This window comes from Heterocephalus glaber, unplaced genomic scaffold, assembly GCF_053883595.1.
Source record: "Heterocephalus glaber isolate CG9 unplaced genomic scaffold, H.glaber_assembly_v1.0 deba00001452, whole genome shotgun sequence".
Classification (NCBI taxonomy): domain Eukaryota; kingdom Metazoa; phylum Chordata; class Mammalia; order Rodentia; family Bathyergidae; genus Heterocephalus; species Heterocephalus glaber.
In genome coordinates this window covers 3,091,687-3,115,748 of record NW_028258302.1, presented here as the reverse complement: position 1 = coordinate 3,115,748, position 24,062 = coordinate 3,091,687, and the positions used below count along the sequence as shown (strand labels likewise).

Genomic DNA, 24,062 nt, shown 5'->3' with positions numbered 1-24,062 from the left:
CTGGAGGGCGGCAAATAGAAGGGCTGCCCCAAGTGGCATGAGCTCTAGCTATGCCACTGCATGTTAGCCAACAATAAAATCAATCGCCAAAAACCAAGAGAGCAACTTGTTACTGGGAGTGAGACAAGCAGAGGTCAGATAATCACTAGATTGTCTTGAGAGCACTTTCTACTTCTGTGGCTCAAGGATTTCATGCTCACTGCCACACTTTTCCCTGCAGGGTAAACTGAGTAGGTATGGAACTAGAGCTCTGGATTAAAAAAAAACTCCCACACCAGCACAGAACCTGTACACATTGGCACAGTCCTTGTGTATGCTGAAGGTATTCCCATATTAAAACATATCTCTCTCTGAACTATCATGCCCAGGTTCTCTGTTGCTCGCTCTTTTATCCAGAAAATACTATAAAACACTTACTATATGAAAGTTAGGGTTATGGATACTGAGAATGGTAAAAAAGAGATTTTCCTTCCCCTCATGACTGATTTAGTCTAGTGGAGAGGATGACAAAATACAGGTAGATTAAAAATTATGATATACTAGGTATTACAAATGAAAGGACCAGGGTATTCAGACAGATAATAACAGGGGGTCTCTTAGACGAGGAGACCCTCGGAGGCCTCCCTGACACTGCGGTATTTAAGCAGGTCTACAAAAAGAGTTCAGTCATCTGGAAAGTGGATGTGTGCTAGACACTGTGCTGCAATTAACTGTCAACACATTGAGTTATCTGAAAACCCTGTGAGGAAGTCTATGTGGTGATGAAGATACCCTAAGAGATTTCAAAGTTCTTATCTGGCTTTAATCTTTGTGACTCTTTTGACACTTTATAATTAATTCTGAATCCCTGGATGGCAACTAGAAAGAAAGGCACAAGGAACTCATTATCCTAGGACAGGTGAACCACTTTTTCTAGCAGAGGGGAACCTGGAAAATCTAAAACAGCAGACCCAGAGACGAATGCTGTGTGGATTTCACTTACAGCTAAAATTAACAGTCAGTGTGACAAGTCTAAGCTACAATAAACAGTGGCTTGCCCAATATTATCAATTGTTCAGGGGATCAGAAGGGGTCTTTCTCATTTAGTCTCCACAAGCGTAGTACTTCATCCAGCACACATGTGGTTCTGAAGGTAATCTGCTCTAATACTGTCTGCCTCCTCCTAGGAGTCCACCTTCCCCTCTTTCTTCATCCTATTCACTGCTCATCAGAGTGACTGTGCCACAGTACCTCTGCTCTGTACACTTTCTCACAAACGTGCACACATTCCTCCCTCTTTCACCTCTTTTGAGTGCAGAGGTTGAGGCTGGTTCATCTCGGTCACCACAGAGTCCAGAATAGATCTGGAACAGAGTATTTAATAAATATTTGATGACCTAAACAAAAACAACTGGACCAGATCCTTCAAAATGCCAGTGTTACATCATAGAAAATAGAAAGAAACTGGTAAACTGTTCTGTACAAAGGAAGCAAAAGAGACAGGACCATAAAATACAGTAGGTGATTCTTTATTGGATTCCAGATTAAGAAAAAAATAAAACATCTATAATGGACACTGGATTAACTGGGGTAAATCCTAACATGGATTGTATATCTCATTTATCTTAGTATTTTATTTATGTTAAACTTCTTGGGTATTTTATTACTGTTAAATTTCTTGAGCACAATGATATTGTGCTCATTCTTAACAGATATATACAAAAATATATGAGGATAGTCTCTCATTTGAAGTTTACTCTCAGATGGATTAATAAACAAAAAAGTGTATACTCACATACATCTATATATCTATATGTATATGTGTTTGTATATAGATGTGTATGTGTATGTATATCCTCCTCCCCTGAGACTGAACTCAGGGCCTTGCACATGTTAGGTATGCTCCACTACTACATTCCAACTTTTGTAATTTCTTTTAAAATTCTGAGACAGGATCTCCTATGTTGCCCAGGCTGACCTTGAATTTGTGATTCTCCTGCCTCAGTTTCCAAAGTAGGTAGAATTACAAGTGTATGCTGCTACACCTGCCATATACTATGTACAGTGGTACTTTGATTCATGAACTTAATTTGCTCTATGATTTTGGAAAAGATGGCCATGTCTGGACTTGTGTGGGAAAGATGGCTGCAGTCATGTTTGTCACCTGATGCAGAGTGTGCAAGCAAAAACAAAATTTTGCCAAACACTTCTGTTTGCAAACCAAAAGTGTGCATAAACTGAGATACAACTGTATTACAGATACAAATATATGTATATACACTAAAGAAAGAGACAAAGTATTTCAAAAAATTAAGTGGTAAATCTAGGTGGAGTGCATGTGCTTGAACACTGTATTTTTGCACATTTTCTGTAGATCTGAAAATTTTCAAAATATAACAGTTTCAACTTAGGTAAGAAAGCTTAATGGGATATTAAATCTACCTGAGCTTTTGGTGGCTATCTGACATACTGGAAGTACATGTTCAGTTGGGCCAAGACCACAGATAGTTATCTCTTACCATAGGGATAGGGTAGGCAGGAGGGAAGGGAGAAGGCTCCAGTAAACTTTATTCAGTCCAGAGAACAGAGGTGGTATCTACAGATGTCAAACTAGTAGAAGTGCATATAGCCAGGCAGACAGGCAGGAGTGATAAATAACAGATCCAAAGGGTAACCCAAAAGACAGGTCTTGAACAGATCAAGCTCTTTGGCAAAGGTTTAGGCAAGTAATCAGAAAAATGTATGTACTGATAAAGGATCAAAGGCAAAACAAATGTTCAGTGTGGCAGAAAGGCAGGAGAGAGGCTATGAAGCACAGAAGAATCATAAGTCCAGAAAAGGCTCTGGCTTGTCTAGAAAATGCTCATTCAGGAAAGCAAATAGAAACTAGGCTGGGAATAGACAATGTTGTGAATATCCAATGAGAAAATGAGCTCAGAGAGGAGAGGGGGACACAGAATTGGTTCAGTCTGACTGAAAATGGGGGTAGGGAAAGGTGGCAGCCAAAGGCAGAAAGTAATACCCCATTTCTCCATTTCATTCTTAGCTAGTGAAGCAAGAAGGAAGAGTCTGGCTGAAGCTTGCTCCCCTTATCTGGTAGTTGAATCAGAGAAATATGAACTACCACAGAATTCCCAGGAAGGGTCACGCCCCAATCTCAAACTACCTTCATGACTGCAGGTCCACAACATACATATCCTAGTCTGAGTGCTTCTGCCAGTGTATCTTTTGCAGTTCTTAATTTAATGACTGTACTCCAGTTAAGAATTCTGGGTTCCTGTTACTTTGAGAAATTTCTCTTTAGACGAGCAGCTACATTCATGGATATGCCACCCCTTCCCACACATCCTTGCTTTCAGAATCCCTGAATGTCAATAGCTGGGGATATTTAATAACTCACCTTTGTCTGTACCAACTCCACCATGCCAGTGCAACATTGTAACTATAGCTGCAAACACCTTTTTCTGTTTTCAGATTCTAATGTTGAAAGAAAGCAATCTAGAGCAGGCCGGGTGAGAAGTTTTCCTCTGAAGGAAAGAACCACCCAGGGGCATGGATATAGCTTTAGGGACCAGGTAGTCTGGTCCCCACAGGAGTACTTAGAATTTAGATACCTTTTTGGCCCTCTTGCAAGTAACATAAACAACATTCACTTGGATGCAAAAGTATAAATGCAGGAGGGGAGAATGGGACTGGGTGAGTAGTCACTTCCCCACGCACATTCTCCAGAAGTAGTAATTAAATTGGAAGTGAATCCTTTAAGACTAAGATGACAAGAGAATAGGAAATGCAGCATGGGAATATGACTTATGTAAGAAGGGCCAAGAGACACCTTTCAGACTGCTCTTCCATAGCACACAGCACAGCCCCACACTGACAGTGGCTTTTCTCTGCTCCTCTGCTCAGGTCACAGTCCAGAGATCTCCTTTATGGGGCTTTCCTCCCTCTCAACAGAGACCTACCTCATTATGGTTCTATGGTTAGGGCCAAGCTTTCTTTTCCTCCCTCTGCTCTGTGTCCCACACTCCAGATTAAAGATGCTGAGTTCCATCCACTCTTCAATTTCTCTCTTGGAAGTGCTTAGTCATTGACCGGCTACGTGGCATTTGCTTTCCTATTGTGGATCTGGTATGTTAACTAAGAAAGTTATTTTCCAGCCTAGTTGGAAACGGTAAGAACTTGAATTGACATGCTAGACTTGCAGTGCTAGAAGAGTTAGGGCCATGTGCCAGAGCAAAGAATGGATGGGTGTTCATGGGACTGGGGGTGGTGGTGGTGCTGGAGCAGCAGATTTCTCAATCTCTAGCCTGAGACTAAACCTTTCTGGTGGCAAAGGAGAGCTATGTTATGCCTTTGCTGCAAGATTCAAATTAGGAGATTTGCTCTGACTTCAGGGTGGCTCTATTTGGCACTCAAAAGGGGAACTTTTTCTAAGGATAAGGGTCCAGAAGAAAGAATAATTCTAGAGAAAAAAGGAAAAAATCTAGAAGACTGTGATGATGGGAGACCAAAAAGTCCCAGGTGATACAAAGATAAGGAACAGAAAGAAAAGGAAATTTCTGGACAGTAGACACTAGGCTAGCAGGTGTGGGCCCTTGCAGGTGTGGGCCCTTGCAGGTGCTGCTGCCAGCCCAGCCCCCCTCTGAGCCCAGGCCCCATCCCCGCTCCTACCTGGTAGGTACCTGTCGTGGCTGTGGCTGTATTCTGTGGCAGTGAATGATAAGTGAGTCTGTGTAAAGGGCTGGTTGCCAAACAGATTGTCACTATGAAGGTTGCGGCAGAGCTTCTCCAGGAAGCGGAGGACGTAGGTGATGCTGTTGACTGCTGGGAGGTTGAGAGTGTGCTGTTCCCGGTCAAACACGGCTGTGGAGTTAGGTAAACAGAGCCCTGCATGTCAGCTGGGCAGTGCAGGGAAAGTACTGCACAGGGCCAGAGGAGCCCAGCCCACTGCTTGTCTCAGGCTTACTTGGTTACACAAAAGCAGTCAGTGCCCAGAGGCTGCATCCCTCCCTCCCTACCTTTCCTTCCCCCCTCCCTCTTTCCTTCCTTTCCTCCCTTGAGGGCTTTGATTTTTGCCTCCTACCAAAAAGGGCATGCAATAATGGGAGTGGCTAGGCCAAGTCCTTTGCAGCTACAGGGCTCAGAATGATTTCACTCAACTTGTGAAAACAAATGTGAATATAATTCTATCTGCTCCATCGTTTGGAAGGGCCTACTCCAGGAAATCTGTTCATTTAGGGTGCTATTTTCACATGAACTGCCCAAGAACAGAGAAGCTGAGCAAGAAAGGATAATACAGCTATTGCTAGCAATGGTTTGGGCACACAATTTCCAAACTATATAAAAACACCAGAGTTTTGATAATATCTGGAATTTTTCATGTTGGGTTTTATTATTCTCATTTCTATTAAAAATATCAGCATAATTTTTTTAAAGTAAAAGGTCTGTGCTCTTTGTCTCTGAGGGAGTGAGGAAATGGAGATTTAGAGAGTTAGGTCACCCTTAGGAATCAGTTTAGGGACAGAAGAGGAGCCTTAGTGGGGCAAAGTAGAAGCAGCTAAAGAGGAGGTAAAGAAGGCCTATTCCTGCAAAATGCTACACAGAAGCAAAACACAGCCAGAGAATAGCCTGGGCTTCAAAGGATACATGAATTTATTTGCCAGCAGTTCCTCGCCTTCTATAGTAATTCCTTCCAAGTTTGACCCTATCCTCCACACAGTCAATTACTCAAGCCTGGGCTCCCATACATTTCTCTGTTGAGTCTCTAACAGTTGTTACACTTAGCTGTGTATAGATTCTTTGTTTTTCACCAGTGTAGCCCTGAGCCTGTCATCTTCTCTACTTCCTTTTTCCCAGTATCTGGCAATAACCTCTGACATATGGTAAGGGCTCAATAAATGTTCATTAAAAGAATCAGTTGGTGACTTATGGGGTCTTCCATGTCAGGTAGATTTCTTGAAGCTGATTATGGGAACTTAAGGAGAAAGGCAGGGGAATATGGGACAGCATTGCTGTTAAGATTAGAAGGCTATACCTTCATAGGTTTGGTAGGTAAAGAAAATAATTTTGGACTTAGGAAAATTTAAACAGGAGGGCATAGCAGAAAAAGTGAGTATTCTCAATGAGAGCCAAAAACAATGTACTGTTGAATTAAACTCTCATAGCAATAAAGAAAGAGGGAATCATACTTGCTTTCTACCCTGAGATTCTGAGCCCTTATAGGGGGTCAGGCTTAGGCCCAGAGAAGCTGTGGAATAAAAGAATAAGGGAAGACGGCCAGTGGGGAGGGCATAGCAATCTGGAGAAACTCTCTTTTTTTTTTTTTTTGGTACTGGGGACCAAACTCGGGTCCTTGCGCTTGCACAGCAGGCGGCGAAACCACTGAGCTAAATCCCCGGCCCTGGAGAAACTCTCTTGTACAACACAGCCCCTCTCAATTCCTCCTTCTAGAATGCCCTAAAACCATATACTCATACATTTTCTGAATGGGTGAGTTAAGCAAGGAGATAGCAGAGAAATCTGTTTAGGGGCTCAGTTAGGCAGAGGGTATTCTTGGCAGAGATATCTACAAGGCTCAGAAGAGCTTGGGAGTTGGAAATGAGAGGTCTTTGAGGAACAGAATACTTTCATATTTCTCCAGAGCCTATAGGTGTGAATTAGTGAACAGGATGCCTTGTCTGAAATCAGTCAACTGAGAAGGCCTGCCCCTCTGAGTAGGAGGTCATACTAGCCCAAGGGTGCTCACCTGAGATGACCTCGCCACCATGGCCCTGTTTGAGGAAGCTGAAGACAGTTTTCTGGTGGTAAGCACAGTCGATGCAAGCCTGGACTGCTTGCTGCAACACCACAGAGGCACGTGCTGGCCCAAAGTGGTCAGGGAGCTGCTGGACCTTCTTTTTATCCAAGTGGGGGCCTGTGCTGCCACTCTTGTTCAAGTAGATACAGACTATAGGAGACAAAGAATCCAAGAAACTTACAGAATATCTACTGCAGAGAAGTCAGAGAACAGTATTCTATCTACCACACCCTGAGATCTGGTCCCCACCAGGACTTCCAGTAGCTAAGCTGCTGAAACACTGGAGGATAAAGGGTAGGAGCCCAGAAAAGGCTGTGCCTGGCTGCTACATAGACTACTTGGGAAATGGCCCAGACCAAAAGCTAAGTACATAATTGGCACTTTGTCTTTTGTGCCCTGAAAAGAAAATCTAAACCATTTTCCATATTTATACACTTTCACTTTCTGTACTTGGTTGCCTGTTATATTCTTTGTGCCTCACATCCTATATATGTAAGGAGTCATAGGGTCATGGCAATATTAGCTTATGTCTATGTTGGCAATAGATGCAGAATCATCATACCACTGATCACTTGCCTGGATTTCTGTTCTTGGCCTAAGAGTTCCTTTGTTATCTTCTATATCAACACTCAAGCCCAAAGAGTAGAAAAAAAGAAAGAAAAATGAAACAAGACCCTGTTGGTCCCACATATATTTGCTTATTTCAGCAGTTCTCCTGTAAAGGCAGCTGGGCACTCTCCTGGTTGATGCCCTGCACCTGGCACTGAGGTGGGGGATACAGGAAACTGAGGCTGCTCTAAATGAGGTTGCTTCCTTGGGTTCTGGGGAGGATCCACAGCAGCCTGATCAGAAATGGCATACTCTCCTCTGATCACTTTCCAGGCTTCTATCAAGTAGGCAGTACTGTTCTCTCACTAACTGAAGGTGGAGGAAGGCAAAAGTCTACTTTGGTACTAAAGACAGAAAGGAGATTGAGTCCTATTTGTGTCTCAGGTCCACCATCTGTGAGAGGAGGGGGTTGAACTGGATAGATGCTCTCTGAGGAATCACTACATTCATAGTTCTAATCTAAGGAGAAGTGATATGGAGAGAAGAAAATAGAAAATGCAAAGCAAGTAGGCTGGATGGGGAAGGTAACAAGAGAAAAAGAAAGGAATAAAAGCAAATGAGAGGAACTCAATATATACATTTAACTGTGTTCTCTCCTGAAACTTTTAAAGATGAGCCAGATAATAAAAGAGAAAATAATAAAATTTTGGAAGCTGGAAAGCAACCTGGAAAAGTAAATGACTTAGTAGACTCAAGAAAGCTGAGTGGAGAATGATGAGAACCAAGCTGTTTGATCTCCTAATTCACAAGAAGCCTGAGCATCAACAGAATAGTGTTTCTGGAGCCAAGTGTGAAAGTTGATCAATAAAAGGACTGGTTGAAGTCTGTTAAGAAAAATAGGATTTTCATGTCTGGTAATATGACTCTTCTATTTTTTTTTCTTGAGACAGGGTCTTGCTTTGTAGTGCAGGCTGCCCTTGAACTCACTATGTAGCCCAGGCTGGCCTTGAACTCATGGTGATCCTCCTGCCTCAGCCTCCCGAGTGCTTGGATTAATGATTCTTTTATTGGAACCACTAAAAACAGAGGATCTTGGGAACTCAAAAAGTCATAAAAATGAGGTAACAGATGGCTATGAAAAGACACTTTTAAGATTTGTATTATTACATTGATAATCCCAAATTAGAACTAGCCCAAATGCCCATCAAGAAGAATACAGATACATAGATTGTGGTATATTTGTTTAATGAAATACCACTTAACAATTAAAAAAATGAACAATTAATATACACAATAACATAGGTGCTTCTCAAGACATTATTCTGAGTGAAAGAAACCATATATATAGTGTGATTTGTTTGTATTAAGATCAAGAGCAGTAAAATCTAATCTGGTGACAGAAATCAAAATCAAAGTGGAGGTGGAGACTGACTCTGAGGAGGTTTGCAGGGGTGGCAAAAATATTTTACATCTTGGTTGGGGTTGCAATTATCTAGGTGCTGACATTTATTAAAATTCATGAAATTGTACATTTAATATATGTTGAGCTGAGTGTGGTGGCACACACTAGAAATCCCAGCACCCAGGAGGCTGAGACAGGAAGATCACTGTGAGTTCAAGACCAGCCTAAAATATATAGTGAGACCCTATCTCAAAACAACAAAAACCAAAAAAAAAAAAGGGAAAAAGACATGTTTTACAATGCAAACTTTACTTCAATTAAAACACACAAAAAAGGAAAAAATATAGTAGTGTGGTGATGATTAAAACAATTCTATATAGATTAAATGGTGAAATAAAAAAGCAAAATTATTATTATTATTGGTTTTTTTGGTACTGGGGATTGAACTCGGGACTTTGCACTTTGGAGGTAGGCAGCAGAACCACTGAGCTAAATCCCCAGCCCTAGGCAAAATTATATAACATTTAGAAGATTGTCAGCTTTTAACATGGCCTGCAACCTCTTTGATATCCCTCCTTCTGATGTGTTACACTTGACCAGGAGTGTAAAGGTCACCATACCAGTTTCTGGGCCCAGGGTTATGAAACTGGTAGCTTCCATTTCCTGTTTCTGGGGACATTTGCTCCTGGACCCCAACTACTGTGTCAGGAAGCAATGTGCCCTAGTGAGAGGTCTCTATGGAGAAAACCCAACAGCAGAACGGACATGTCAGCCATGTGGTGAAAGTAGGTCTGCCAGTCCTCTTCAAGCCACCCCTGTTGACACTGCACACCACAGAGATAAGCTTCTTTACCTAGCCCTGTTCTTAGTGTTGTTCTAAGCCATGAAGTTTTGTGGTGGTTTGTGACACGGTAAAAGATTATCGAAACAGATTCTGCACATGGCATTGGCTTTAAAACTGTGCAGCAGAAAGCAGTAGATAGGGCTACAAGAAGAATGTTAGTGAAAACTGAAAGAGCTTTGAGGACATTTTTTTTTGGTACTGAGGATTAAACCCAAGGCCTTCACACTGAACTGTATCCCTATTGATTGACTGATTGATTCATTCATTATTTTATTTTTTTCCAGCACCAGGGATCAAACTTAGGACCTTGCATTTGTGAGGCAGGAGCAGTGGCACTGAGCTAAGTCCCTGGCCCCTCATTCATTATTTTGAGACAGGGTCTTGCTAAATTGCCCAGACTAGGCTCAAACTTTCGATCTTCCTGCCTCAGCCTCCGTGAGTGCTGGGATTACTAGAGAGTGCCATCATGCTTGACTGAGGAAAGCTTTAATGGAAGGGTAAAGGTTCGCCAGGAGGCTGTCAGTAAGGGTTTAAAGGAAAGTGAGGAAGATCTTATTGGAGATGGAAGTCAGGGAACATTTGCTAGGAAGTGACTGAAAGTTTGACCAGACTGTTGTCTAAAGTGACAAAAACAGGAAAGGTACCTGAGGCGCTTGATGAAATAGCTAAGCTTTTCAAAGTAAGAAAAGCATCACCTGGCTTCTTCTCATTGCTTATGATAAAATGTAAGATGAGAGATGTAAAAAATTAAAAATTAAAAATTAAAAAATGTACATAGACACACACATCCAGAACTTGCAATGTTTACAAACCAAATTGCTTTTCATTCCTAGGCCCTCCAGAAGGCAAACGATTGCCAATTAAGAAAGAGCCTTCTGGCTGCCCTGCAAGTGCAAGGACCTGAGTTCGATCTCTGGTACCAAAAAAAAAAAAAAAAAGAGCCAAAGATCAATTCCGGAATGAGATAATACTATCCTTTATTAAGATGGCAAAAAGATCTAAGAATATGCTTCATGCCCTCCTTCAGATCAAAAGGCTCTCTAAGAATGTTAAGGGCAAGGTTTGCAGATTCTTTCCTTTAAACAAAAGAATTTATATAAGTCTTAAGGTTATTGTCCTACAGCTCCAGGTGCACAGAGGTCCAGAGCAGCAATGGGCTTATCTTTAGAAATGTGTGGCTGCAGCTTTTGTGTCATGAAAAGAGTCCAGATGGTATTCAGAAAAAATGCAAATTTCTGAGAATCCTTCTAATGAAAGCACTGCCAGTCTGGACTAGAAGGTTTAATATAGACAGTACAGTTGTGGTTATGGGGCTGTTCCCCTCCAATCACCATTGGACCACATTTCTCCATTCACTCAAACCTAAGTAAGGCCTCAGGGCCAACCCTTGTCCTAAGGCTTACTACATGGAGGCAAGATAAGAAAAGCAAAGACCCCAACCCTGCCCTGGAAAATTCCATGTGCACCAAAACTCATGTGCACCAAACCCGCTGCCATGACCTACAGTAATCTTTTATCACCTAGAACTCATTGAAGGTTCATGCACATGAACTGTATCTCATACATCCAATTATAACAGGATGACTCAAGGGAAAGGACATATGTAGCAGACATGACTGCTGACATAACTCAGTACCCTGTCAATCATGTCAATCATGCTCTGGAAGACCCCAGTGGGAAGCGCCTCAGAACTGGCACAAACATTTTAAACCCCTACCTTTTGCCCTCAGTACTTGTGCTATTTTCCTCTCAAAGGCATTAGCCCGTTCACTTTGAGTATGCTATTGCCTTCATAAACTGTACTGCTTTTTCTTTACTGTCATGTGCCACATCCAATTATTTGTTCACCGTGCACAAGAACCTAGGAGCCTGTCCTAGATCCCATCACCCATGGTAACAGGACCAGAGATGGTACAAAACAGAAAGAATCCTTTAGACCCCGAGCCTTTTATAGGCAAGACTGAGAAGGCAAATTCAGTTTGCTCACAGCAAAAGAAGGCTGATTCAGAGGACAAAACAAAGAACCATGGAAAACAACTTCCAGGAAGTGATACTGGACCTAATTAAGGAGCTTAAAACACGTACCCAGTGGATTTCAGAATTTCTACAGACTAGTGACTGCTGCATGCCATCAGTTTTTCTCCCTTTTGAGGAGCATATCTACAAAAGTTTGTGCCTTTCAAGCACTGTGGTTTGGATATGTTTCTTTAGTTCACAGGTGTTGAGACAGAGAGAAGCCTCAACCAGGAGGTATACCTAAGCAACTTAAGTGCTTCATGTGCAGCTGCATCTGAGTTAGAGGATAGATGAGATCCTGGACCTTGAGCCTGAGGCTGAAAAGGGATGAGACTTTTGACGAACAATCTCGGGGGAAGAATAAATTTTTTTCAAGTAGGAAAAATGTAAATAATTTATGTTCAGAGGGTGGACTGATGTGGCTTTTCTTTTTGGTACTGGGGATCAAACTTGGGTCCTTGCGCTTGTGTAGCAGGCAGCGAAACCATGGAGTTAAATCCCTGACCTAGACTGATATGGTTTTAAAATATGGACCATAATTCTTTGATTCTCCTCCCACTGAAAGGTGGGTCTATTCCTGTTACAGTTTATATTTAGATGTCCCCCTAAAGCCTCACACACTTCACAGGTGGGGCTTTTGGGAGGTGACTGAATTATGGGGTGTGATACTTGTAAGTGAATTAGTCCACCGATGAGTCTATAGTTGACTTGCTGTTAGGACATGGGATGTGGTCAGAGAAGGTGGGTCCCTAAGGGTGGGTATATATCTCTTCCCCATCTCTCTCTGCTTCATGACTGCCATGCCATAAACAAGCCTCTTCTGTCATGCTGCCCTGCTTTGGAGCCAGCCAACAATGGACTGAAATGTCTACAAACTGAGCCAAAATATACCTTTCTTTTTTTACGTTGTAGGTGTCAGGTAATGTGTCTTAGCAGCAAGAAAAGTAACTAAGATGATTCCCTTCCTCTTGTATCTGGGCTCTGTGACTGGCTGATCAACAGAATATAGTGAAAATGATGCTATGCTGTTAGGGACTCAGACATTAAGAAGATGGTAGCCTCTGCTTTCTGTCTCTTGAGAGAGACCTGTTCTTAGAACACAGTCATCATATGAATTAGCTCAAGCTACCCTTTAGAGAAGTCTGTGTGGAGAGGACCAACTTTGCTAGCTACATGACTAAACAATCCTCAGGCCCATCTGACCCACCCCAACTGATACCACGTAGAACAGAGGTAGCTCTCTTAATTTGAGTATAGTTAAGATATACTGATCTTTTATAGTTTATTGTCTTATTTTAAAAATCTTCCCAATATTGAGACCATAAGAATATTTTGTATATTGTTATGTAGATAGGTGAACACAAAGAATCCCAACTTATATAAGAGACCAGAAACTTATGAGCAGAAATAAATGATTGTGGGAACCAGTGCCAGAGAAGGGAAACCCACGTATTTGACAAATGGCTGGAGGTGCAGTGTAAAGAGTCTGAGACTTAAAAACTCCAGGGGAGGTCCCAGTAACAGGGTGGGGGTTACCTCCAGGAACTCAGTCAAGTTTTCACAGTAAATATATGAGAAAAAATCCTCTTGTGCTCCTAGAAGGGAAAGGGAGAAAGAAGCTATTTTGAAATACTCTCTTCTTTTTAACAAAGTCTTCCTCAGGAGAAGCCACACTGCCAGAGCCTAAACTACTGGAGAATTTTAAGAGCCTAACTGACTGGGAAGAGGAAAATACCAACTCTAGTCTTTGCTAGCATCCAATGTGAGGGAAGGGAAGTGCTTCGCTCTAGGCCACTCTAGCTGACTTGTCCCACAGGGATGAGGGATGCAGTTTGAGAAGCACTTGATAAGTTCACAGCTTGCTAAAAGACTGAGACCTAATCAAAACACTATGGAATTCTTGGGCTGGGGATTTAGCTCAGTTGTTTCGCCACCTGCCTCACAAGCAGAAGAACCCAAGTTCAATCCCCAGTACCAAAAAAAAGACTAAGGAATTTTTCCCATTGTCTATATTTGCCACCACATCACATAAAGGCCTATTTACCACAGTTACTTTTATCCAGCATATGGTCAGTTATCAGAAGAAACTTAAAGGTATAAATATATTCTAAGACAAAAAACACAGAAGAAACAGAGCAGATATCAGAAGTAGATTTAGATATGGCAAGGATACTGGAATTATCAAATGAGAATTTAAAACAATTATGATTAATATGCTAAAGCTTCTAATGGCTAAACAGAATGCAAGAATAAAGGGGCAATGGAAGCAGAGAAATTAAGATTCTAAGAAAAAAATCAAAAAGGAAACATAAAGATCAAAAACACTAATGGAAATGAAGAATGAGTTTGTTATATGCATACATACACATGTTTATGGCAGCACAACTCATAGTAACTAAATCTTGGAAGTGGTCTATATATCTAGCAGCAGGTGAATAGATAAAGAAAATGTGGTATTTATACACAATGGACTTCTACTCTGCCATAAAGGAGATTAAATTTGAATCATTTGTAGGAAAATGGATGCATCTTAAGACAATAATGGTAAGTAAAATAAATCAGACACACAAGCTTAAATATCACATGGTTCTTCTACCTGAGAAATTCAAAGTACTGGGCCGGGGATTTAGCTCAGTGGTTCTGGTGCCTGCCTTGCAAGCGCAAGGTCCTGAGTTCAATCCCTGGTACCAAAAAAAAAAAAAAGAGAGAAATTCAAAGTATAAATAACTTTAAGGGCAAAATAAAAGATAGTATGAGACAGGGAGATAGATCTTTTGCAAATGGGGAAGGGACCAAGAGATGGGAGGGGAAGGGGAAGTAGAAAGATTTAAAATGTGTTATGTACATGTATCAATGCCCTGTGATGATGGTAATCATTATGTATGGCAAACATATACTAATAAAAATAAAAACACCATTAAAGTATAATGTACCTTGATTGCTGAAAATGAAAATAAACAAAACAAAACAAAAAGATTGATTGGCTCATTAATAACTGGACACGGTTAGGGAAAGAACTTCTGACCTTGAGGATATCTCAATGGAAAGTTCTAAAACTGAAAGCAGAGAGATGAAAAACAAAAAACCCCTAGAATCGAACATCCAAAAGCTCTGGGACAATTATAAAAAGTGTAATATATGTATAAGAGAAGAAAGAAAAGAAATAAATCAAAGTAATAAGAATTTCTCTAGTTAATGCCAGACACCAAACAGTGGAGCTAGGAAGCTCAGAGCACACCAAGTAAGAAAAATATTTATAGGAATATAATTTTCAAACTATAAATGAAAGGTAAAAAAAAAATTTTTTTTGAAAGCCAAGATGAGGGGAATACCTTATCAGTAGAGGTATGGGCTGGGGATTTAGCTCAGTGGTTCTGCTGCCCACCTCGCAAGCGCAAGGACCTGAGTTTGATCCCTGGTACCCCCCCTCCCCCAATAGAGGAATAAAGATAAGAATTACAACACACATCTCCTTAGAAACTATGGGAGCAAAGAGAGTGTGAAATGACATATATAGTATTGACAGGAAAAGCCTACCAATCTAGAATTCTGTACCCTGTGAAATTATCCTTCGATAACTATCCTTTCTTAAGGAGAAATGAAGACAACAACAAACTGAGTTTGTTGCCTGCAGACATGCTTTGATAGAAATATGAAGTATTTTCCTTAGTGAGAAGGACAATGATATAGATCAGAAACCTGAATTATAAAGAAAGGAGGAGCTGGGAGGTATAGTTCAGTGTTAAGAGTGCTTGACTAACATGCACAGGCCTTAGGTTTGAACCCCAGCAAACCTATTTATCCCTAAACTGACTGATCCAAAGCAAATTTATTTCAAAATAAATAACTGAATACATGAATAAATGAAAGAAAAAAAAGGGAGAGCATAGAAGAATAAGTTTAAAAGTTTTATTTTTCTTATTCTTAATTGACCTAACAGATAAAAGTTTGCTTGAAATAATACCAGCAATAAATACATTTTATTATGTGTATGTAAACATACATATGTATATGCTTATGGAAAGTGAAATGATTAATAGCAATAATTCAAGGTATGAAAGGAGATTCAGGATTATAGAGTACTCATATATTATGTGTTGAGCAACAGTGCTACTTGAAAGTGGACATAGATTAGTTGTAAATGTATACTGCAAACTACTAGGTAACCACTAAAAAAGTAAAAAAGACATATAACTGGTACACTAAGAAAGAAGATAAAAATGAATAATAAATCATTCAATTGAAATCATAAAAGGTAGAAAAACATTGGAAGACAAAATAGAAACAAAGAAGAAGTGGAACAAATGGAAAACTGAAACAAACAATGCTAAGTATTAATCAAATTTTATCAATAATCACTTTAAATACCGATGATTTAAATACATCAACTAAAACGGAGATTCTCACACTGGATCAGAAAACAAAATCTAAATATATTAATGTAAAAGAAATCCACTTTAAATGCATATATGTAGATTAAAAATAAATGGGTAGAGAAAGATACACCACACTAACACTAATCAAAATAAAAATGAGTAGCTAATCCAGACATACTAGACTTCAAGGCAAGGAAAATTATCAGGGAAAGACAGGCATTACATAATGATAAAGAATTAATTCTCCAAGGAGACATATTAATCCTTAATGTGTATGTATCTAACAACAGTTTCATAACAGGTGAGGCAAAAACTGACAGAATTGCAAAGGGAAATAGATGAATCCACTATTACATTTGGAGATTTCAACATCCTGTCAGAAATGGACATATCTAGCAGGAAGATGGTCAATAAGGACATAACTGAACTCAATGGCAACATCAATCAGCTGGATGTAATTGACATTTACATTTACATTTACTTCACACAACAACGGCAGAATACACATTCTTTGTAAGCTAATATGGAACATTCTCTAAAACCAGACTACATTCTGGGCCATAAAACATACTCAAATAAATTTAGAGGGACTGAAACTACGACAATGGAATTAAACTAGAAATTAATAACAGAAAGATAGATGGAAAATCTAAAAATATGCAAATAAGCAATATGCTTCTAAATAACACATGAGTCAAAGAAATATCATAAGAAAGGACCTGAGTTTGATCCCCGGTACCAAAAAAAAAAAAAGAAATATCGTAAGAAATTAGAAAATATTTTGTACCAAATAAAAATAAAATACAACTTAGAATTTGTGGGATATAATAGAAGCGGAGCTTAGAGGGAAATGTTGCTATACATTATACAGGAACATAGAAAAGAAGGAAGATCTTAAACCAGTAACCCAAGCATCTACCTACATTTCCAGCCCTAATTTGCCTTTTTCTAACTTCCTAAGGTAGACACTTGTGTTTTTTATTGCCTGTCCAGCAAGCGTGAGGCCCTGAGTTCGATTTCTGGTACCAACAAAGGAAAAAAAGAAAAAAAAATGAAAAGAAAAAGGCAAATTAAATCTATAGTATGCACAAGAGAAGAAACAATAAAAATCAGAGCAGAAATCAATTAAGTTGAAAAAGGAAATAAATTAAAAATGAAATTGAATTGTTTCTTTGAAAAGACAAAATTAGTAAGACTCTAGTCAGCTTAAAAAAAAAGACAGAGAGATGATACAAATTACTAAAACCAGAAGTGATAATGGAAACAACACTAGAGAACCCATGATCATTAAAAGGATAATAAAAGGTTACAGTGAACAACATTCTACACCCACAGATTTATAACCGAGATGAAATGGACCAATTCCTTGACAGATAACTTGCCAAAACTCAACTACAAAGCAAAATACAAATCTGGGTGTAGTGGTACATGCCTACAATCTTATTTATGCAGGAGGCTGAACCAGAAGGATGGCTTGAGCCAAGGAATTCAGGATCTGCTTGGGTAACAGTGAGACCCTGTGTCAAAGAGGAAGAAGGAAAAAGAATAGAGAAGAGAGAAAGAAAAGAGAGAAAAGAAGAAGAAAAACCCCACAATCTGAAAAGGCACGTACAGTATCTAGTAAACAAACTGAATCAATACCCTTCCCAAATAGAAAGTATGAGGCCTGAAAAGGCTCACTGGTAAGTTCTACCAAACATTTAAGGTACAAAATCATACCAATTCCCCACAATATCTGTTAGAAGAAAGAAGCTGAAGGAATACTTTCTAACTCATTCTATGAGGACAGCATTACTTTAATACCGAAACCAGACAAAGACATACCAAGAAAATTACAGAGCAGTATCACTTAGGAACACAGATGAAAAAGGCCTGAGTTTGATTCCGGGAACCAAAAAACAAAGAAACAAACAAACAAAATAGAACAACAGCAAAAAACATTCAAATATCAATTAATGTAATTCCACCGTACCAATCACATGATCATATGAATAAATTCAGAAAAAGTATCCCACAGTATCTAACATTCATTCAGAATAAAAACCTCCCAGAAAACTATGAATAAAGGGGAACTTCCTCAATCTGGTAAATAACATCTACAAAACCCTTACAATTAGTATCATATTTAATGGTGAGAAACTAGAAGCTTTCCCACAGAGGTCAGGGGCAAGGGAAGGATGGCCTCTCTCAACACCATTATTTCAACATCATATTGAATCCTAGCAAATGCAGTTAGGACCCCTCCCTCCCTAAAAAGGAAATGAAAGGTAAAAGGCAAATGTATTGGGAAGTAAAAAACAAATTCTCTTGTTCACAGTTAAGATGATGATGTAGAGAATTTGAATTGACTAAAAAATTCTTGGAACTAATAAGCAATTATAATAAGGTTACAGAATACAAGGCTAGTATTACAAAAGTTAATCACTTTCCTCAATACCAGCAAAGAACAAGTAGAATTTAAAATTAAAAACACAGTATTTATAGTAGCACAAAAATAACAAATGTATAAATATTTATTGAGGAAACTATAAAACTCTGATAAAAGAAATCAAAGAAGAACTAAATGGAAAGCTATTCCATGATCATGGATAAGAAGACTCATTACTGTTAAGATATCAGTTCTTTCCAACTTGATCTAGAGATTCAATGTAATCCCAATCAAAATCCCAGATTACTTTGTAGATATCAACAAACTGAATCTAAACTTTGCAAGGAGAGGCAAAACCCAGAATAACGAATACAGTACTGAAGGAGAAGAACAAAGTTGGGGGGTGAAACTATCTGATCTCAAGATTTCCTCTAAAGGTACTATAACCAAGACCATGTGGTACAGGCAAAAGAATAAACCAACAGATCAACAGAAAAGAATAGAAAGCCCAGAAAAAACCCACATGAATATAGTCACCTGATATTTGACAAAGGAAAAAAGGCAATACAATGATGAAAAGGCTGTCTTTCCCACAAATTGTGCTGGAACAACTGCATAGCCAGCAAAAGTCAAAACAAATAAAAAACACAACAAAAACCCTACAGCAAACAGCAACAAAAATCCCCAGCCTAGGCACAGACTTTACACCTTTGTAAAAAAACTGACTCAAAATGGATGTCTTTTAAGAGGTGAATGGATATATAAACTATGGTACATCCAGACAACTGAATACTATTCAGTGTTAAGAAGAAAGAGTTATCAAGCCATGATGCATATTACTGTGTGAAAGAGGCCAATCCGAGAGGCCACATATTGTATGATTCCAACCACATAAAATTCCAGAAGAGAAAAAATTATGGAGACAGAAAAAAGAAATGCTTTGCCAGGAGTTAGGAAAAAGGAAGGGATGAGTAGGAAGAACACAGGAGTTTTAGGGTAGTAAACCTATTTCATACAGTACTATAATGGTTGATACATGTCATCACATATTTGAGAAAACCCACTGAATGTAAAACATCAAGAGAGAATCCTAATGTAAACTATGGAATTTGGGTTACAATGATGTGTCAACTTCATCAACTATAACAAATATACTCTGGTGGGGGAATGTTGATATGGAAGGCATACATGGGGCAGCAGTACAGAGAAATCCCTACCTTCCACTCAATTTTGTTGTGAACCTAAAACTGCTCTAAAGAAATAAAAATCTATTCAAAAATTCAGAGAACAAAATAGAGCTCTAATGGTAGACACAAATCTGCAAGCATGGAAAAGTAATGCATAAGCATTTCCTAAAAGTATATGAATAAATTCTCTAAATATATGTAAAATACTTGTGTGCAGAATATTTTGCAGAACTGGTGTTTCCACCAAACATGTTTTTGAAAATTCTACTGGAAGAATACATAACTATAATTTAAAAAGTAAGTTGGAAGAAATGAGAAGTTCAATACAAAGTTTGGAAGATAGAGTTTAGGAAAGCTTGAAGACAGCTGAACAAAAAGAACCGAGATAAGAATAAAGAGGGCTTGGGTCTTGGCATCTGAAATGAATAGTCACTGCTCAGATGAAGTACAAATGGCAAATAAATATATGAAAAAATGTTCAACATCACTGGCCATTTGAGAGATGAAAATTAACACAACTCTGAGATACCATCTCACTCCAGAAAGAATGTCTAATATCAAGAAATCAATCAAGAACAAATGCTGGAGGGGCTGTGAGGAAAAAGGAACACTTCTCCACTGTTGGTGGCAGTGTAGACAGGTGCAACCACTGGGGAAATCACTATGGAGATTCCTCAAAAAACTAGAAATAGAGGTCCCATTTGACCCAGCTATTCCTCTTCTGGGTATATTTCTCAAAGAACTAAAAGCATCATACCACAGCGATATATGCACACCCTTGTTTATAGTGACAATTTGTAATAGTTAAAACTTGGAAATAACCCAAATGCCCATCAACTGTTGAATGGATAAAGAAGATGTGGTTTTTCTACACAATGGAGTATATTACTCAGCCATAAAGAAGGAAACACTTGAGACATTTATAGCTAAATGGATGCACCTTGAAGCTATATTCTTTTTTTTTTTTTTTTGGTACCGGGGATCAAACTTGGGACCTTGCGCTTGAGAGGCAGGCACCGGAACCACTGAGCTAAATCCCCGGCCCTGAAGCTATATTCTTGAATGAAATAAACTGGACACATGTGTAAATATTGCATTGTCTCTCTTGTGTAAGGAATTGAAAATGTAAATAGGGACCCCAAAGGTGTAATAGAAAATGTGAAATAAAAAAATCATTCAATAGGAAGGGGGGAAGGAAGGAAGGAAAAAGAAAAAAAATGAGAAAAGGAAAAAATGGAAATGGGGATTTTGTAAATAAGGAAAGGGAAGAGGGGTTGAAGGAAGGGGAAGGGAATGAGAAAAAAAGGAATCAAGATACATCATGTAAAGGTACAAATTCCTTATGATGAATGTGATCATTGTGTAAATCTAAATTGTACCAATAAGTTAAAAATGAAAAAAAAAAAAAGAATAAAGAGGGTTGCAAACATTAGAGGACCAGCTCAAGAGGTCCAGTAACTGAATAGCAGGTATGTGGAATGAATAGAAAAAGGAGGAAGAGAAAAATCATTAATGAAAGAATTTCATATAATTTCATAAAATGAGTGTCCTGCATGGCAAGTAAAAATATATCTAAGCTGAAATCTCAGATTACTGTGGATGAAGAGAGGCTTCATAGACAACAAACATATATAACTAAGAGTGTAAAGATTTATATGAGAAAGTCATGGGGAAGAAGAGCAAACTGGAAATTTAACCAAAAGAAGGGGATGAAGTCGAGCATTAAGGATACTTGTTTAATTACTGTGAGTCTGGTAATCAGCAAGAGGGCCTTGAGGCAGCTACTCACTTTGGCATGTCCAGTACGTAGTATGTCGGAAACATACATACATAGTATGTAGGCAAATTAATCAGTCTCATGAATAGCCTGAGGAAATAATGATCTTTGTTTTTGAGATATGCAGCACTGAAAAGCCTCTTGTGACTAGCTGATTAGGATCAGCTTTGCATCATCTGGCCCACCATTGCCAAGGAAGCGTCCACTATTCTGTGATTACTCAGCACCTGCTGTGAGAAGGCAGCTACTGGTCTGGAAACACCCATCAGCCATTATATAAACACTTTTAAGTCAGCTTCCCATAAGATGGGCTTTGTGATGAGTCTTCTGTCTTCTTATTTAGTTGGCTTTTAGAATAAAGTCACTTTCTTCATCTCAACATTTTGTCTTATGACTTAACTGGCCTATTGTGGGGCAGGCAGCCAGACTTGGGTCTGCTAACTAGACAGAGACTAAAGGAACTCCAAAGGCCCCAGGAGAGATTTATTCTAGAGTTTGACAGGGTAGAATATATACTGTGCTTGAAAAGAAAGAGATGTAATAGTAGGAAGAGACTTTAAGGTTGAATTAATAAGTACAGAGAAAAATAAACATGCAACAAAGAAATCAGTAATATACTGTATTTCCCTTGAAAACAAAATGTACAACAAAGGAAAAGGAATTACAGTTCACCACATGGCTCAATTCAGAACAGCAATTAACTAGTTATAAAAACAAAATACTGACTCAAAATTAAAATATTGGGGAACTAGATTAGGGAGGTATGTGTGGATAGGTAAAGGGCAAGGAGATTAAGAGAGTTAAATCCTCATCCTCTGATGTATAAACTCAATATAAAAATGCCTAATGCTAAAAAAATAGCAAAATAAATATGCTATTTAGATATTTGGGAGTAAATAAAAGAATTAGTTAACTGGGTACAGTGGTGCATGTCTATAATCCCAGCTACTAGGAAGGCTGAGGTAGAAGGATCACAAGATGTAGCTCAGTAGTAGAGCACTTGGCCTTGGGTTCAATTCTCAATATTGTAAAAAACAAAAACAAAAAATCAAAAATAATTGAAATTTGAAAATCAAAAATTGAATTAAAAATGATTGCTTCTGGGAAGAAGTAATTGATAGGAGGCTGGGGGGCTCTGTTTTGTTTTTGTAGTATGTCTTATAGACTATTTTTTCCTTTAAATATATGTGCTCTATAACTAATAAATTTGTTTTGTTTTGTTTTTGGTACCGGGAATCGAACTCAGGACCTTGCACTTGCCAGGCAGGCATGGCACCACTGAGCTAAATCCCTGGCCCACCAAAAAAATTTTTTTAAAATTTCAAAAGTGTTTTACAGTTTATAAAATGAAAGATAGGTTAAAAAAGGATATGGTGTGATAAATAGTATTCAATCTATGATAACTTTTATTGTTACCATAGAAGGGACTATAAAAGTAACACGAATAGATGTACAGATGTGTAAAATGAGGTTCATACAGGGAAGTGACATCAAGGTCACAAGACCCAATCAAAAGATGGTGGGGACACAATGATCAGTACAGACTGCTCTAGTGTGACACGAGCAGGAGACAGGAATATACACAGTAAGTTCCCATTTTCTCTAGGCCATGAGATTCAGGTCAAAGGAGAAACACCAGTCTAATGATTACAAGCAGCAATGGTCCACATCATTTAACAGAAATAATGAGGCTCAGTCATGAGACTCCTACTGCTGTGGCTCTGTGTACTACTGAAAAGGCTCCTCACCACTGAGGTGGTATCTCAAATGCTGTGGGCTAAACCAAGGAGGTACAATGGTATCTAGGGGGCATACCATGAAATTGGGAGATATAATCAATGTTTTCACAAAAGTGCCTGGCAGTTCTTCTTTATGCATGGGGTTCAGGGACAAAGGCCCTACTCTCAGACTAAGCACATGGAATGACTGGCTGGAGCTAAAACTAGATTGCATATTTGGAAAAATTATGTGAGAAGACCCTGACCACAGAAAAACATACATGCCACAGGCAGGCTCTGTCATCTTCTAAAGGTTAGTTGGAGAGGAAACTATGGCTAAGTCTTCCCTTCTTGCCCTTAACCTTTTAGGATTTGAACAATGACATACTCAATTCCTTCTAAGAGAAAGACCACCCTAACTTTCATGGGGATCATAATTGTTTAGACATCCTTGAAGAAAATGCAGTGTCTGTACAGTGAGCAAGGTTTTACACATCTCTTAATCTACACATACAAATGAGTCTTATTTTCATAGCTACCCAACTGGGAAGTTGTGTGTCTACTCCAAAGGTATAATTCTTTCAGAGTTACTTTCACAGTTTACAAAGTGTGGATATCTCTATCTGTTTGTCTGTCTTTGTGGGTCTATCTAGTTTATGAAATGAGAACAGATATTTGTAACTCTTAACTTATGAATGAGATAGCTGTCTGTATTTATGGGAGAAAGATATCTGGTGTCCAGCATCCAGTTCACTCTCATTGTACCATGGTTTACCACCATCAATAATTGTTTTTAAAAAGCCAGAAGAGTTTCACACAAAATTGAGTAGTGGCAGTGTTACTAGGATACTAGAAAAGTTATAGAAAGTGGAAGAGTCACTAATAAGTAAGCACTCCTAAATTGGTAGGATGAATATTATTTTGATCTGAGCCTGGGAGATCTGGGTCTTTCTCCCTATCCCCTGAAATAAGCTCCAGTTCCCTAACACTGAGTTCATAGAACACTTATCCAAATTTTCTTTGATTGTTCTGACAAAACAAAAGTTTCTC

The 24,062-nt window shown here is 38.9% G+C and overlaps 1 protein-coding gene across 10 annotated transcripts in view; it reads right to left on the bottom strand.

The window, feature by feature from the left end:
• Scmh1 (Scm polycomb group protein homolog 1) overlaps positions 1-24,062 on the bottom strand; it is a 182,605-nt gene that overhangs the window by 12,761 nt on the left and 145,782 nt on the right. For all 10 annotated transcript variants that reach the window (XM_087214972.1, XM_087214971.1, XM_021249867.2 and 7 more), the window contains 2 exons: positions 6,725-6,925; positions 4,651-4,842 (listed from right to left, as the gene is read on the bottom strand). In XM_087214972.1, the coding sequence (XP_087071098.1) occupies positions 4,651-4,842; positions 6,725-6,925 (393 nt within the window). The remainder of the gene's footprint in view (positions 1-4,650; positions 4,843-6,724; positions 6,926-24,062) is intronic.